This window comes from Sarcophilus harrisii, chromosome 6 (genome assembly GCF_902635505.1).
Source record: "Sarcophilus harrisii chromosome 6, mSarHar1.11, whole genome shotgun sequence".
NCBI classification, from domain to species: Eukaryota; Metazoa; Chordata; class Mammalia; order Dasyuromorphia; family Dasyuridae; genus Sarcophilus; species Sarcophilus harrisii.
Window position 1 is genome coordinate 146919607 of NC_045431.1, and position 15880 is coordinate 146935486.

The 15880-nt window shown below is 36.1% G+C and overlaps 1 protein-coding gene across 2 annotated transcripts in view; it reads right to left on the bottom strand.

Moving 5' to 3' along the window:
• PPP3CA (protein phosphatase 3 catalytic subunit alpha) overlaps positions 1 to 14870 on the bottom strand; it is a 359353-nt gene extending 344483 nt beyond the window's left edge. For both annotated transcript variants that reach the window (XM_031941911.1, XM_031941910.1), the window contains exon 1: positions 14684 to 14870. In XM_031941911.1, coding sequence (XP_031797771.1) covers positions 14684 to 14741 — 58 coding nt within the window. In that variant the 5' untranslated portion in view covers positions 14742 to 14870. The remainder of the gene's footprint in view (positions 1 to 14683) is intronic.
• Between the last annotated feature and the right edge of the window lie 1010 nt (positions 14871 to 15880).

Sequence of the window (15880 nt, forward strand, 5' to 3'; positions counted from 1 at the left end):
GAACAAAATGTTAAAGGACTTCCATAATATAGATAGATGTGAACAAAGACAATATATGTATAAGAAATACTTTCTCAGCAGCATTTGAACTATATATGGATCCATAGAGATATATACATGCTAAACATGAAGTTCCAGAGATAAATATGCAAATATGCATTATGTAATAAGATATGCAAAGATGAACAGCTACACAAAAAGCAATATAATGTAATAGATACAGAACTGGTATACATACATGCACATGCATTTGTATATGCATATACATAAACACATACATGCATATTATAGCTGGGACTTTTACAATTAAAATCTAGATGTTTAGTCATAAGGAACAATGAGCTGCAGGTTGGGTTTTTTTGTTTTGTTGCTGTTTTTCCACCAATCCTTGAATTATGAGTAGTTTAAAATCACTAATACACTGAACACAACTTCCTCACATCCTCATCCCCTCCTCATAATGACTGTATAAAAGCTCTTCAAAAGTTTCTCCTGTTAAGTGGTTAAACAAAGGTGTTGTTTGCCTTAATAAACACAAAAGAAACATTTCCAGTCCCAGTTGGCTAAGATCACTAATCACTGTCCTTCCTTCTCCCAATAGTAAGTCTGATCCTAAGCCGATTGCAGAAGGAAGGAGTTTCACCCTGAATGTTCTTCACTTTCAGCAAAAAACATATATAAACAGGCTATAATATGAAATCAGAGATCCCTCACTCCTAGACAATTAAAGCATGATGTTACATCTTTCATTATACCCACTCCTTATGAACTATCAGGAGGATAAAAGAAAAATTCTTAAAGTTAGATCAAGTTCAGTTGAATTAAAATAATGATTAGTAATTATATGAAGAGGATACATTCTATCATTTCCCTATTTTACAAGTAACAGTAAAATGGGAAATGTCCTTTACTTTTTCAAACAGTTCATTCAAAAGCAGTTCAAGGGTACATGTGATGGAGGCCTAACAGTTAAAGAATAAGTAAACATGGCAAAAAAGAAATACTTAACTCGAAACAATTCACATTTACATCTGAAATTTTACCATGAAATCACATAATTATCTCTTCAAAATCTTACAAACTCTCCTTGAAGTGATCTTACTTTAGAAATTTGTGGCTTTCTTTATTTTCTTTGGTGACAAAAATTAGCATTAATTTTAAAAGACCTTAAAGTGTTAAAATAAGGGGAAACTAGGTAGGCATATAATTTTAGTTTTCCTCTTTTTACTTAGACAAGTCATAGAACCTTTACAAGGGCCACTTTTGGTGTTTTTGTTTTTTGGGGGATTTTTTGCTTTTAGGAGGGTGGGGGAGCAGTTCAGAATTTGTACTTTATTTCAGCAAATATATAAGTAACAAACACAAATGTTACTTAAATATGCTAAAAAAAAAAAACTTACATTTGTATAGCATGTTTCAAAATTTCTTCAAATTTTATTTTTCCCTCCCAACAATTCTTTAAAGGAAATAGTACATTTGTTTTTATCTCTATTTTCCAAAAGAGGAGACTGAGAATGAGGGAAATATTAAATGTGTTGGCTGAGGCTCCCCATCTCCTAAGAAATCCAGGTCTAATTAATGCATTGTTGATGGAGTTGTAAAATGATCCAACCATTCTAGAAAGTAATTTGGAATTGTACAAAACGAGTTTTCACTGTGCATCTTTGATCCATCAGTGTCTCTACTGGATTTACACAAAGAGATCATAAAAGAGGGGAAAGAACCCATATGTGCAAAAATGTTTATAGCAGTCCTTTTTGTAGTAGCAAGGAGCTGGAAATGGAGTGAATGCCCATTAGTTGAGGAATAGCTGAATAGATTATAGTATATGAATGTAATGGGATATTATTATTCCATAAGAAATGATGAGCAGGTAGGTTTCAGAAAAGTCTGGGAAGATTTCCATGAACTGATCCTAAGTGAAGTGAGCAGAAACAAGCACAGCAACAAGACTGTATGATGATCAACTTTTGATGGTCTTGGCTCTTTTCAACCATGAGGTGATTCAAAACATCTTCAATAGACTTGTGATAGAAAGTGCCATCCACATCCAGAGATTAGAACTATGGAGCCTGAATATAGATCAAAGCATAATATTTTAATATTTCCACTTTTTGGTTATTGTTGTTGATTTGCTTTTTTTCTCCTTTTTTCTCCTTTTGATTTCATTTTTCTTGCACGGCATGATAAATATGAAATATGTTTAGAATTGTACTTTTTTAACCTATATAGAATTGTTTGCTATCTTGGACAGGGGAAAAGGGAGGAGAAAGGGAGAAACACTTGTAACACAAAGTTTTCTAAAGGTGAATACTGAAAACTATTTTTGCTTGCATTTGGAAAAAATAAGATACTATTTAAAGTAAAAAAAAAAAAAAAAAAAGAATCCAGCTGTAGTGGTCCATGTTGTCACTACTATTATGTTCTCTTGGAAGCAATTACTTTCACTAATGATAATTGGATAACTGGAAAAAAATAAAATAAACAAAGATATATCGAGGTCTATGATACATTGTAACCTTTGACATTTAATCTAGAAATTTATTAAACTTTGATTTAAATTCAAAATCAGTTCTCAGACTTGGATTTATTCTAGATTATCTTTATGATGCCTAAATATGTCTATCACATGCCACTAAACAATAAAGAAACTAAAAGAGCTTTGTACCAAAGCCATGGTTTCCTTCAAGAATGTCATTATTTTAACATTATTTGAATAAATGGATAATATTTTCATTTTATATATTGAAATGAAAGCTACTTCTTTCAAAACCAAGAAAGCAATGATGTCAAAATCTAATACTCTAACATTCCAATGAACTTGTTATTTCATTAATTTAAGTACTTACTCCCATGATTTATATCAGAACTTATCCATCCCAGCCTATTCTTTGTATTTCCTCCCTAAAATTTACTACAAGAGGGAGACAAGGCTGAAGCCCCTTTTAAGTTCTCTTGACATGGCAAAGATATTATGTAAATAATTCCTCACACTTCACACTTGTCACCATCTTTTTTTTTTTGAATGAAACATTTTTTTCATCACATTCTACCTCATCATGTTTACATTACATTCAACAAAACCAAGTCCTCCATGCATTTCTCCATTATGCTAATTTTAAATCCTTGTGGACTACAGGGTTATATGACTTAGGAAAGATATAGTGATCAAATTCAGACATAATAACAGTTTGAAGGGATTCTAATGTACTAAATAATCAAGTCAATTAAAATGGAAATAAAATGTTAACCTACTGAAGAATGGGTTGAAATGAAGAATGACATTTAACAGGAAGAAATGTAAATTCCTACTGTGGAATAAGAAATCTGCATAAACACAGGCCAAAGAAAAACGTTAGTTTATATGAAAATAAGTCTGGTAAGCTCTTTACAAGTTCAATATCAGTCAGTTTGTGTGACATAGCTGTTAAAAAAGTTAATCCAATTATGGACTATATTAATAGAAGTCCAAATAATAGAAATTTCAAAATCAATGGAAATTGTGATCTCAATGTACTCCACATTTATCAGACCACATTTTAAATATTGTATTCATTTCTGGCTAAAAAATGAATAAAATGGAATTTCTCTAAGAGAGGATTATGTAGATGATAAGGAAGTCTATTCCATAAAAAGACCTCTTAAAGGAATGGAAGATACCCAGAGTAGAGTTGTCAGAATAACCTGGGAGCTGACTTAAGATAGCTGTTATAGAAGAGTAGATAGAAATGAAAGAAGTAGATTTTTGTCAAGTTTGAGAAATAACTTCCAGAAGAAGAACATCATACACAAATTGAATCAATATTCTTGAAAAGTAATAAGCTTCTTATGTGATTACTAGAAATATTCAATCAGAAATTTATTACAGTTGATTTGGGATACTGTCTATAGAATTCCTATCTTGGGTAGAAGGATAGATTTGGAAACCTAAACCCTTAAGTTCTGAAAGGAAAACCTTGAGATTATATGATTCTCTGAATGACATGCTGAACTTGAGTAAAAGGAAGAAATAATTGTACAGTTATTCACAGGAGTTGGGGGAGGACAATGATTAGGAGCACAGGCTACAAGGTCTGAAAAATCTGTATTAAATGTTTTGGCTCTCACTCCATACTATCCTAGGTTAATATAAAACAAATAATAAAAATAATAAAGAACTTAGGAAGAAATACAACAAATCAAAAAAAGCAATATGACTTTCCTTTTCAATTTCAAGTTAATAAGTGAAATGTAATAAGGCTAGATTGAACTGTAAAACAGACTAGTCATCATGACTAAACTTCAAAACTTGGCCCAGAACAATTGGGTTATCATACAAAATAATAGTAAACCTTCTATTGGCTGACAAGGCTGGAAAATAAATCATCCTAATTTACCAAATACTCTGATTAATAAAGTTACCATATATGCCAAATAATTATCATATTGTTGGAAAAAAACATACATTAAACACTAAAGCTTAATTAGTTATAATGTGCTTTTAAAAATCATAATGGCACTTTAAAATTTGACTATATTTTAGGTTACATCTCAACAAATTGTATCTACCTCTATACTGCATGTAGGGATATATGTATGAACAGGAGTGTGCTAGAATCTGATCCTACTGGCTTTGGCAGAAGTGACTTGTCAAATTTTCAGTATATTTATGCCTCAAAAAACAACAATAGTACAAATTCTCTACTTTTTGTTTTTTGATTGTCTAATCCTGTGGACCTATATAGTGGCTTAGAAAACCACAAATTAACATTATCTACATTGTGTTATATTTTAATGTATTAAACATCATCCAAAGAGATTTTAATCTTATTCCACTAGCACTCAAGAGTTTTACTGACCCCATGTTTTTCCTGCTTCCCCTTGGGAACTGGATATCTCACATCTAGGAATTATAAAGAAAATGTTAGCAATGCAAATTTAACTTATAAATGTGTCCTTAATACAATTTGCCATAAAAAAAAAAAAAAAAAACCTCTTCTTAAACATTTATCAGCACACCCCTAAGAAAACACCACCTTCACACCACCAGGATAAGTTGGAATGACATCCTTTTTTTTTTTTTCTTAAAGATTAGGTTTATTTGGAGAAAACAAAACAAAAAATCCAGAAAACAAACAAACAACAATAACAACAACAACAAAAAATCTCCACCAAATCCCACAGCCCAAAGGATGGGGATTTTACATCACAAGACATTTCCCAGATAGTAAGTCTACAGATTATAAATCATTTTCATAGAAGATATCTTTGTACAAATTTTACATGTCTTCAGATGCTGGACACAAATCAATCTTTGTACCTGGCTTAACAGAGGGAGCAAGAAGGGAAATGGAGAGAACAGTTTCTTGGATACAACTATTTGGAAGGAGAATAGAAATGAAAAAGGCAATCCCCTACCTTATCAACGCCTATGGCAGATGGGCGGTAACTACCTAAGTCTGGATATGCTTTCTAAATGTCCACTTCCTAGCTAATGGCCAATCCATACCAATTACTTATGCTTAATAATTTATTCAATTTGTCTACCTTTTATTTCCACCTTATAAAATGATTCAATATATCTATTGCTACAGCCGCACAAATACCAGCCCACCAACTTGGCTGGGGTGGGAACAATCTAAGACTGCTTGCAGAATAATTGTATGAGTATTGGAGACTGGGGTGGCATCCTCCTCTCATAGGTGCTAATATTTGGTGAAGGGGAAGAAAGTATCTACACTGAGCTGACCCTCACAAAGTTGTACATAAAATCAAGTACAATGGTCTTTTGTGTCAAAACAGAAACCATGCCCTTTTGAGTAGTTCTCTTACAATGATCATTTATTCTCTCAGGGGAAGATAAAAAGCCACACACTGGTCTAAACCTCATAATAACTCTGAATATCAGTGTGGGATTCCAGTGGAAAGGACAACTCCTAAAAACAACAATCATAAATGGCAGGGCAAAGGCTACCAATTTAATAGCCTTGATCAATCTATTCCTTGTTCACCTGCTAAGATCACCTTTTCCAGTTTTCTGGTGCTCACAAGGGATCAAGGAAGGTGGTGCTGGCATAGAACAGGGTGAGGAACAAGAAGTAAATCTGCAGGACATCTAAAATATCCACTCTAAAAATGCTCCTTAATATTAATTTGATTTTTTACATAAACGTGCAAATTGTTATTTTATCTATATTTCCAACTGTAACAATGCTATGCATTATATCCATGTGTAAATATATGCATATATATGTATTCATGTACATATACACATATACATGTTACATATAAATAACTGATTTTACACAGTTTTATGCTTTATGAAGCAATTACATTAGTATTATTAGGTCTCACACTAATCTTGCCAAGTAGATAGTGCAAATGGAGAAGAAAAATATCAGAGGCTTATTTTGCCTATTATGCTGACAATTAAAAATAAAATCCAAATCCACGGAACCAACACTGATGTCCATCCATTACTACCTCTTCCTTTATCATTAAAAAAAAAAAAAAAGTGAGACCCAAGGCTACCTAGTCAAATGATGACATCAAAATAGAGGGCCTAGACATACTAGCTGTCTTGGAAAGGAGGAAGGTAAGGGAGGGAGGGAGAAAAAAAAATGGAACTCAGAATCTCACAAAAACAAACATTGAAATCTATCTTTACATGTCATTTGAAAGAGTAAAATATTATTAAGGGGGGAAAAAAGACATTCATTCGTTCATTCAATAAATCAATTGTCATTAATTGAATAGAAACTGGGTAATGATAGTAGTGGTATAGAACTATGGTAGGCAATGGTCATTAATTGAATAGAAGCTGGGGAGTGATAGTAATGGTACAGAACTAAGGTAGGAAAGCACTATATAAAAACATCAATAGGATGAGCCATTACCATTTCATTGTGAACATGAAATGTACATAGGATTGCATTCTAGAGTTGGGATGGGTCTTAGAGATGTCTTGTGCTTTTTTCTATTTGTAATCCCGGAGCACAAGTGCTTGTCATATTTTGCTGTCATATTTTGTTGTTCAGACATGTCAAAAGCATCTGACTCTTTGTCAGACCCATTTGGGGTTATCTTGGCAAAGATACTGGAGTGATTGTCATATCTTCCTCCAGCACAATTTATAGATGAGGAAACTGAGGCAAGTGATTTGTCCACAGTCACAAAACTGCTAAGTATATGAGGCCAGATTTGAACTTAGGAAGATGAATCTTCCTGACTCCATGTTCAGAAATCTATCCACTTCACTATTTAGTTGCCCTGTTTGTCACATGTTAATCACTTCCTTCCTTCCTTCTTTCCTTTATTCCTTCCTTCCTTCCTTTTCTCCCTCCTTCCTTCCTTCTTTGCCTTTCTTCTCTCTGTCCACATGCTCTTAAAAGCATCTGGCTAGATTTCTTAAGTTCCATTTCTTAAATCAAAACCAATCTGATTCTCATAAATTGGCCACTAAAAAGTCCCAGGCCAAGCCCATTTGGTCTTTGTTTGGGTCCTGATTGACTCAGATTGAATGTAAACAGCAATCATTTCAGCTTTGCTTGGGCCAGAAATCCTGAGGGTCTTCCCCCTCTCAGATTCACTCATTTATTTATTTAGACTTTTTTTTTTTTGGACTAGATGAAAGAGGAGATTCTTTGCCTTAATAGCTACATAGCCATAATCACTGAACTGGGTGAGGTCTCAGTCTAATTGAGACTAATTGAAGACCTTAGCTTAAAAAGGCCAAGGTCTCCCATTTTATCCAAGGCCATTTCCAGTGGTCCTGACCTATATCTGGCCACTGGACCCAGATGCTTCTGGAGGGGAAAGTGAGGCAGATGACCTTTCACAGATTTCCCTCACTTAAATCCAATTCACTTACATGTCATAGTCCTGTCTCCCTGATATCACAGTCCTCGTGGAAACCAAAGGACAACAGTTCTATTTGTCATAAAATAAGTATTTAAAAATACTTTTTTATTCCTTCCTTCATTCATGTAATTCAATCTGTCCACTTTACAGGTCAAGAAACTGAATTCCAGAGAGGTTAAGAGAAGTGTTGAAATTTAAAAAGCAAACCAATGTTAAATTTTTGTTATCTTAAATTTTAATATAGTATCATTTCTATTATATCATATACATAAAAAGATAATCACATAAAAAAGTTTGTGTGTCAGTACATTTTAAGGTCCTTGAAGCAAGTAGCATCTTTCATCTCTTAATACTTGGAACAAATGATAGAGACAGATAGTGCTATTAGGTGTTCAGAAATTGGATACATTTCTGTTTTGGACTGACATATGGAAGGCTTCATGGAGGAGGTAGAGTTAAAAGAAATTTGATCTAATTGTTTGGGATTTAACTTCTCCTTACCTTCCAGTCTAGATTTCCTGGCAAGATAATAACAGTGTTGCATTGTGTTGAGTTATAATAATTTCATTTTCAGCTCATTCTGAAATGAGCTGTTCTCTGTTCCATCTCATACTCTGTTCCATCTCTGATAGCTGCTTTGCCCACTTATGGATATTACCTTGATTACTGATGAATGAGTTCTTAGTTCAGATCACCTTATCTTGAGATGTCCCAGTCATATCACCTTCAATCTATTCTTTTCAATCTCTCCATCAACTGTCTTGCCCATTTGGGCAAGTTTTCCTCTTTCACCCCCTTCTCCTGGTAATCCTTTTATATTTTTCCTTCCCCTACCATTCCTCTTTGAGGAAGAGAACTATCTTGCTTTTGTATTCTCAGCTTTAGCAGAGTCTGGTACATAAAGAATGCTCAAGAAATGTTCTATGTATTAGTGAAATGATTAAAAAAAAAAAACTATCCGTTTGTAGTTATTTCTTTAGTGTGCCTTATACTTGTAGTAAATCTGATTAAAATTCAAGACTTTCTTTTCTGTGAGATTTGGAGAGAAAATTATACTTTCCAAATTATTTCTTTCTATATGAAGAAAGCTAGACAAAATAAATAACTGAAGGAGTCTTTTCAAAAATACATTTTAAATATATTTACAAAGAGACAAGTGTAGTTTGACTCCTAAAAAAGGGAACTAGCTTAGGAAATAGGCATTCTGGTCTGTGTCTACCTTTGACTTGTGTCACTGAGGGAAATTTAACTTTCCACCACCATTTCCTTAACTACATTAAAATACAGGAGGAGGTGGGATTGACATGACTATGGAGAGGTTTCCTACGACAAAAAATTATATCTTTGTTAAATACACTAGAAAGTTTTATGTCTGTGTTTCATTGGCCTGGATGATTCCACTGATATAGCCCCAAGTTTATGTGATTAATTAAACCAATGAAGATGTAAAATAAAATTTTCATAGAACTTTCAAAAGTTAAAAATAAACTCATCAAAAGGTGATCATCTTCTCTCCTCCCATTCCCCCCAATTTAGGTCATTTCAAAATACAATTGATTCTATTTGGTTTTATAATTAGTTTCCACTGGCTACTTTATACCTAACTGACTTATTACAGATAAGAAAAGATAGACATAGTATTAAAATTAGTAAAAGTGCATTCAAATAGCATAAAGACATAAATGTGATACTTATAAATGCAAAAATCTATTTAAAACCTCATTCTCATTAACTGGTAATAAAATCATATCCTAGAAAAGTTTTTGAAAAAGCTCTGTGTATGTGTGTGACAAAAAGCCAAGGATTACAGTCAAGCTATTAAGATCAAGGAACTGAGGCCAAAGAGTAATCTGAATTACTGAAAAGTCAAAATTATAAGATATTTTTAAACTAAATCCAGTAAGTGAACTTCTAGTGTTTCTGAGTAGGTGGTCTACATAATGACTAGATAAGACTCTCCATAATTATCAGCTTTCAAGGACATGAAAACAAGAGTACTCAGGCCCTTATAACAGTTTGTTCCCAAGTACACTAAACCTCATCTCAATAATCTAATTTACTGGATAATTTCATTTAAAAATCTTTTTTTCATGGATAGTACAAAAGACAGGACTTGTTGAATTATTAAAAATCTGAATAGTTTGCTTTTTTGTAACACAAATATGCACAAGATGCATGTAAGTAGTTTTGACAGGAAAAAAAAGTAAAATACAGTTATTCCAACCAATCTCCTCTCCCCTATTAAAATATATAGCATTATATATTCAATTTCAACTAATTGTAAACATCATAACTTATGTGTTATATTCAATTTAGTCTATCATTTTTTTAAAATTAGCCATAAAATACTGGTGTAGCTGCAAAATCCACAGCATCTTACATAAACATTTTTGTTGTGGAAGTTGCCTTATAAATGTTTCCTAAACAACTTATACTAGGTGTCCCAAAAGTGTTAGTGCCATCATAAGACTATATTTAAGACTAACTTCAAATTGCATTAAGATATTTGTGATACCCTATTAATATATATCTTATATCTGCAACTTTTCTATATCAGATGAGAAAGAATGTATCTTTTGTCATTTTGTATGCCTGTAGTCAAGGCTGATGCTTGCACAATATTTTAAAGGACTCTGAAACATTATCAACTAAACTATTTTTCCTGCTGAAATAACAGGAACTGCCACCATTAGAATTAATCCTTTGGATTAAAGCATTGTCTCCAGAAGGTCCGTGTTAAAATGTATGACACCTGGGAAGATTAAAGCATCAACACCTATTAGCACCAATTAGATTATTTAATTAGCTAACTGTCATATGGCAGAATTCAAGATCCTGAGGTCCATGACATAGGCCAAAGTTTTAATTAATGGAAAATAATCAAGAAAGAATTAGGAGTTAAGTTGGACACTATGGGGGCACCACTTTGATGGGCTGTGGGGTGGCCATGGAAGCTTAATAGCTCCCTCCCTTGTTCTAACCTCCTTTACAATTTTAACTCTCCTTATCCCAATAAATCTGGTAATGTGTTTCTTCTAATAAAGTCATAACAAGAAACAGCCAAATTATATTTCTAAATCCCAAAATTCAAATGTAATAAAATAACTATACTATGAAGATTTTTCTCCCTTAAAAAATCAGGAACTATAATTCCCAAAGTTTTTTATACCAAAAAAAAAATTTAAATATTTTCATTTCCATATGTACCAGCTTTCTAAAATGTTTTGAAGAATTGTTTAACTCTCCACTACCATCATCATCCCCTTAAATTTATAAATTTTAGAAAGAAGATCAATTCTCTGGATCCACAATAATCCATGCAACACACCTCAAAGAAATCACTGCATTGTGAATTGTTAACCTCACTCTCCAGAGGGATAACATCTTATTACTGCAAACAAAATCACAATTAAGCCCTTTTATGTTTCTGAATAACACATTAAATATATAAAACCAGCTTAGTTTATAGAAAATAAAATAAAATGGGTAGATATACTTTAGGCCTGACAAAATATTTACAAGTTAATTTCCCAAATCAATACTGAAATACTGCTAAATATTGCATAAAATATTTTTTGAAGGGGAGGAAAATCTAACTTATAATATCATCATTGAACAACTCATCTAAATCATCTGAAATGTTTATAGAGTTGTCTCAGTATAGTGAAAGATTACACATGGGCAAATAGGCAGGTTTGGCCTTGAACCTTCATCTTCCAAACTCTGTTAGTCTCTCTCTTTCTCCATCTCTTCCCCCACCCCGCCCCTTCTCCTTTTCCTTCTAGTTGGCTATACATGCATAATAATTCTCTACATTCTTTATTATGTAACTGACAATCATGGCCTAATGACTAAATACATCTAGGACTCTCAAGAAAAAAGTTTTACACATAATGTACCCTATAGAAAAGCCAAAGTTTAATAAGAATTCGGTACATTTTCGCAAATATAATACCTTCTTTGGAATTTCCCCCCCATGAAAGTCTTTGTTCTAGGAAAAATAATCTCATAAAAATTTGATGGCCTTAGCTAAATGTAAAATATGTTTAGGGAAATGCTAAAAATCATATCCAGGACTTGTATTAAGCAATTTTTAAAAGATTTAAATGCTTACAATTTCTTTTTTAGTCAAGAATAGCATATCTTTTGGAGTATACCTACCAAAAAGCATAACTATGGCAAACTACAGTAAGTAAAGTAATTTTTTGCAATGATCTAAAAAAACAAAACAAAAAACCAGATAAATCAAATACAAAATCAGGTTTCCTATGATAAACATAAGATTTTAGAGCTATATGGAAAGATAAAAACTAAGTTTTCAAAACTGGGAATAGAGACATGCATTTAAAACAAAAAAAAAATACTTGTGTCATAGGACAAAACTCCTTAGTCAAGAAATGACTGATATATCACATCATATGACAATTTACGAGCAATAATTAGTATCACATATAGCATCAAAATGCCTTTATGTTGTAAAGCTAAAAGCAAAACAAAACAAACAAAAAAAGCATTGTATATACTTAAAAGGTATATATTAAATCTGGGCAATCTGTTATGAAAACAGAAAGTTTAATTTATATATGAAGGCCCAGAATTATTTTTTAAAGGAGTTGAAAATAGCATAATGGCTTAATTTTGACTTTGAAAGATGTTCAATCAAATATTTTTTTAAAATAGAAACAAACTCAAACTTTAAGGAGCTTTTAATTACCCTGTGATACTCGTTAAAGAATATTTTTTTAAATCCAGTGTATCACCATGAAACAACACATAGCTAACTGATATAACATAGCTATATGATACATACAGCTGTTCTTAAAAATGTTCTTTACTAATGTTTCTATAGGAACCAAAGTCTGCAGAGAACATATAAGTCTCATACCTACATTCACATTTTAAGTTACAGACTTTTCCTATACTTTAAAAGTTCTGTGAATAAAGAACTTATACAGAAATGGAGTATACAAACATCCACAAAAATTCCAATAAGGCCAGTTTAAAAAAAGGCACAATATTTGCCTTTCTCCCCCCCTCCTCCTCTCCCCATATACGGATCATTTTGAAAATTATGAGAGCAAAAATAGTTTGAGAATTTCCATCTTCTTGTATTCACACAATTCTTTTTCTTTCTGGGTATACTTCACTTTCAAACAGATTCCCAAATCATCAAGAAAAAGAAAGGATTATAGTATACATGGCTTTATTGCAGGACTTCCTTATTTGAAGCCCAGTGTGATTGGATATCCTTTCAGCTTAAAAGGAAAACAAAAACAAAACTGAACTCCAAACCCCAACCATTCAAATCAGCAAACAATCTAATTCTGGAGTGTTTCAAAGGCCGGTTTTCCCAGTACCCCCAGGCCCAAGGAGGCTAGATTCAGATTCTCAGCAAGTAGGGTGAGGGGGAAGGGGGGTAGGGTCGTCACTCTCTTCGAATGAATTTGCTAAATGTCTTATTCTTCCAAGGATTCCCTGGACGGTTTCTTCCGCTCCTACTCGCTTTCCTCCCTCCCTCCCCCACCCCTACCACCACAGTGGGTAAGAGGACGGTGGATTCCCCTAGTGAGAAAGCAGGCTGCGAATTGTCATTGCCTCTCTTCCTTCCCCCTTGCACCCTAGCAGCATACCCAAAAGCGATAATCATCATAAATCTATTAACGTGAGTGTATGAGTGAGTGTGTGTGTGTGTGTGTGTGTGTGTGTGTGTGTGAGAGAGAGAGAGAGAGAGAGAGAGAGAGAGAGAGAGAGAGAGAGAGAGAGAGAGAGAGAGAACCCCGTTAGATTCAATAAAAGGCAGAAGAGGTGGGGGAAAGTGGCTGGGTAGCTACAACTGTCATACTGGAGATTTCCACGTATATTTCTACTTGCCAAGGAAAGCTCTTAAGCAATGACAGATTGTTGGTGGGGTGGGGTGGGCGGGCTTTTTTTTTTTTTTTTTTTTTTTGAGGAAGATGATTTTGATATTTTGGGGGAGGTGGCCCTGGGCCGGTGGGCTGGCCCATGGAGTCAACGGGAGGCTGGGGACCTCGGGGCTTTCCTCGCAGCTCCCAGCAGAGGCAGTTCCTAACCCCCTCCTCCCAGCAGGCTTGTCCTCAGTCACCAACCTCCAGCCTCCGCCTCCACTCCAGCGACTAAGGAAGCCGGGGCTCTCCCCCACTCTCTCTACCTCGCCCTCTCCCTCTCGCGAGTCCTGTACAGTCACTTCCAAGGGGGTGGGAGGAACTGGGTGGTAGGAGGGGAGGGGAGGGGGGCGTCAGGGAATTGCTGCAATGTAGCGCGCTGAGAAAATACTTCCAGAGCAAGACGGTGGAAACCCACGAGCAAATAAAAATGTCATATTAATTTTTAAAAAGCCATAAATCAATCCCCCTCCCGCTACAAAAAGAAAATGCATAAACCCGATCCCATGGCAAGGTTGCGCTACAGCCACCCACTTCCTATTTCTGTCACAGCAGCTACACCCTGCCAGCCACCAACCAACCCCCCACTACCCCCCCCCCCGCCCCCTAGCCGGCCGCCCACACCAGCCTCCGCCTCCGCCTCCGCCTCCCCACGTCCCATCCATTTAACAACTGACGCCCCAGTAAATAAAAATACCCAAAGCTGGGAGGGGGGAACCAGGGGAGGAAGGTACCAGGGGGAGGGGGCTGGGGAGGTGGGAGGGTTGCAGGAGATCCTAGAAGGACCGCGGCGGCGGCGGCGGCGGCGGCGGCGGCGGCGCGGCGCGGGGAAGGGGAAAAGGGAAAACAGGGAGGGAGGGAGGTAGGGAGGTGGAGAGAAGGAAACCCACACCGGGCTGCCTGCTGCGGTACACTGGGGCGTCCGTGCCCTGCCAACTTACCTTTTACCACCCTGTCCGTCGTCGATAACTTCGGATCAATTGCCTTGTGTTCGGACATTTCCAGCAGCTGGAGGAGAGCTACGCGCTGCTAGTCCGATTGCACGCACACACTCACACACACTCACACACACACAAGCGCGCGCGCACACACACACTCTCGCTCGTTCTCTCTCGCTCTCACACACACACATACACACGCGCACACGCACACATACACATATACACACACACACACACACACACACACACACACACACTCTCTCTCTCAGAGACGCGACGCTACCGCTGCTGCTGCTGCAAACCACTAGGCTGTAGCTCTCAGTTCTGGGCTGGCTTTAAAGTTACTGCCTTCTCGCCTGCGTTCCTCCTCCTCCTCCTCCTCCTCCTCCTCCTCCTCCTCCTTTTTCACCTCCTGCTCCTCCTTCACCACCACCACCTCTTCCTCCTCCTCCTCCTCCTCCTCCTCCTCCTCCTCCTTCTTCTCCTCTTCCTTCACTCCTCGTCGTTCACCACCACCTCTTCTCTGGGGTGTTTGAAGATTGTTTTTGTTGTTGTTTTAAGTGTTATTTATTTATTTTCAAATAACGCCTTTCTATTCTTTTATTCTTGTAGAAAGGGTATGGGGAAGAAAGCTACACAGAGAAACACCCACCCAGTGCAGAAAACTGGGTACCAGTGTAAGGAAATACCCATACACACACACACACACACACACGCTAGATTTTTTTTTTTTTTAATCACATGGAGAGAGAAGAGGGAGGAGAGAACACTGTAGCAAATGTCAAAGCCAAAACGGCTTGGGTTTCCCAAGGCTAAGTGGTGGCGGGGATTGCTGCTGCTGTTTCTTCACTGCAACTCTTGAGCTGCTCCTGCTGATGTTTCTTCACTGCAACCCTGAGCTCCTGCTGCTGTTGCATTAGCTGCTTGTTTCTGCTTCTGAGGCTGCTGCTTCGTCTGCCAACGCCTTTGGATAAGTCTTTTTCTCTCTCTCCCTGTCCTTCTCTGGTTCCCGGGATCTCTCCTTTCCACTCACAGAGGCATAACTAAGCTGTACATATACAGTCCAGGCGCAACCTACCCTCCTTCTCCTCTTCTTCTTCTTCCTCCTCCCTCCTCCTCTTCCTCCTCTTCCTCCTCCTCCTCCACCTCCTCCTCTTCTTCTTCTTCCTCCTCCTCCTCCTCCTCCTCCTCCTCCTC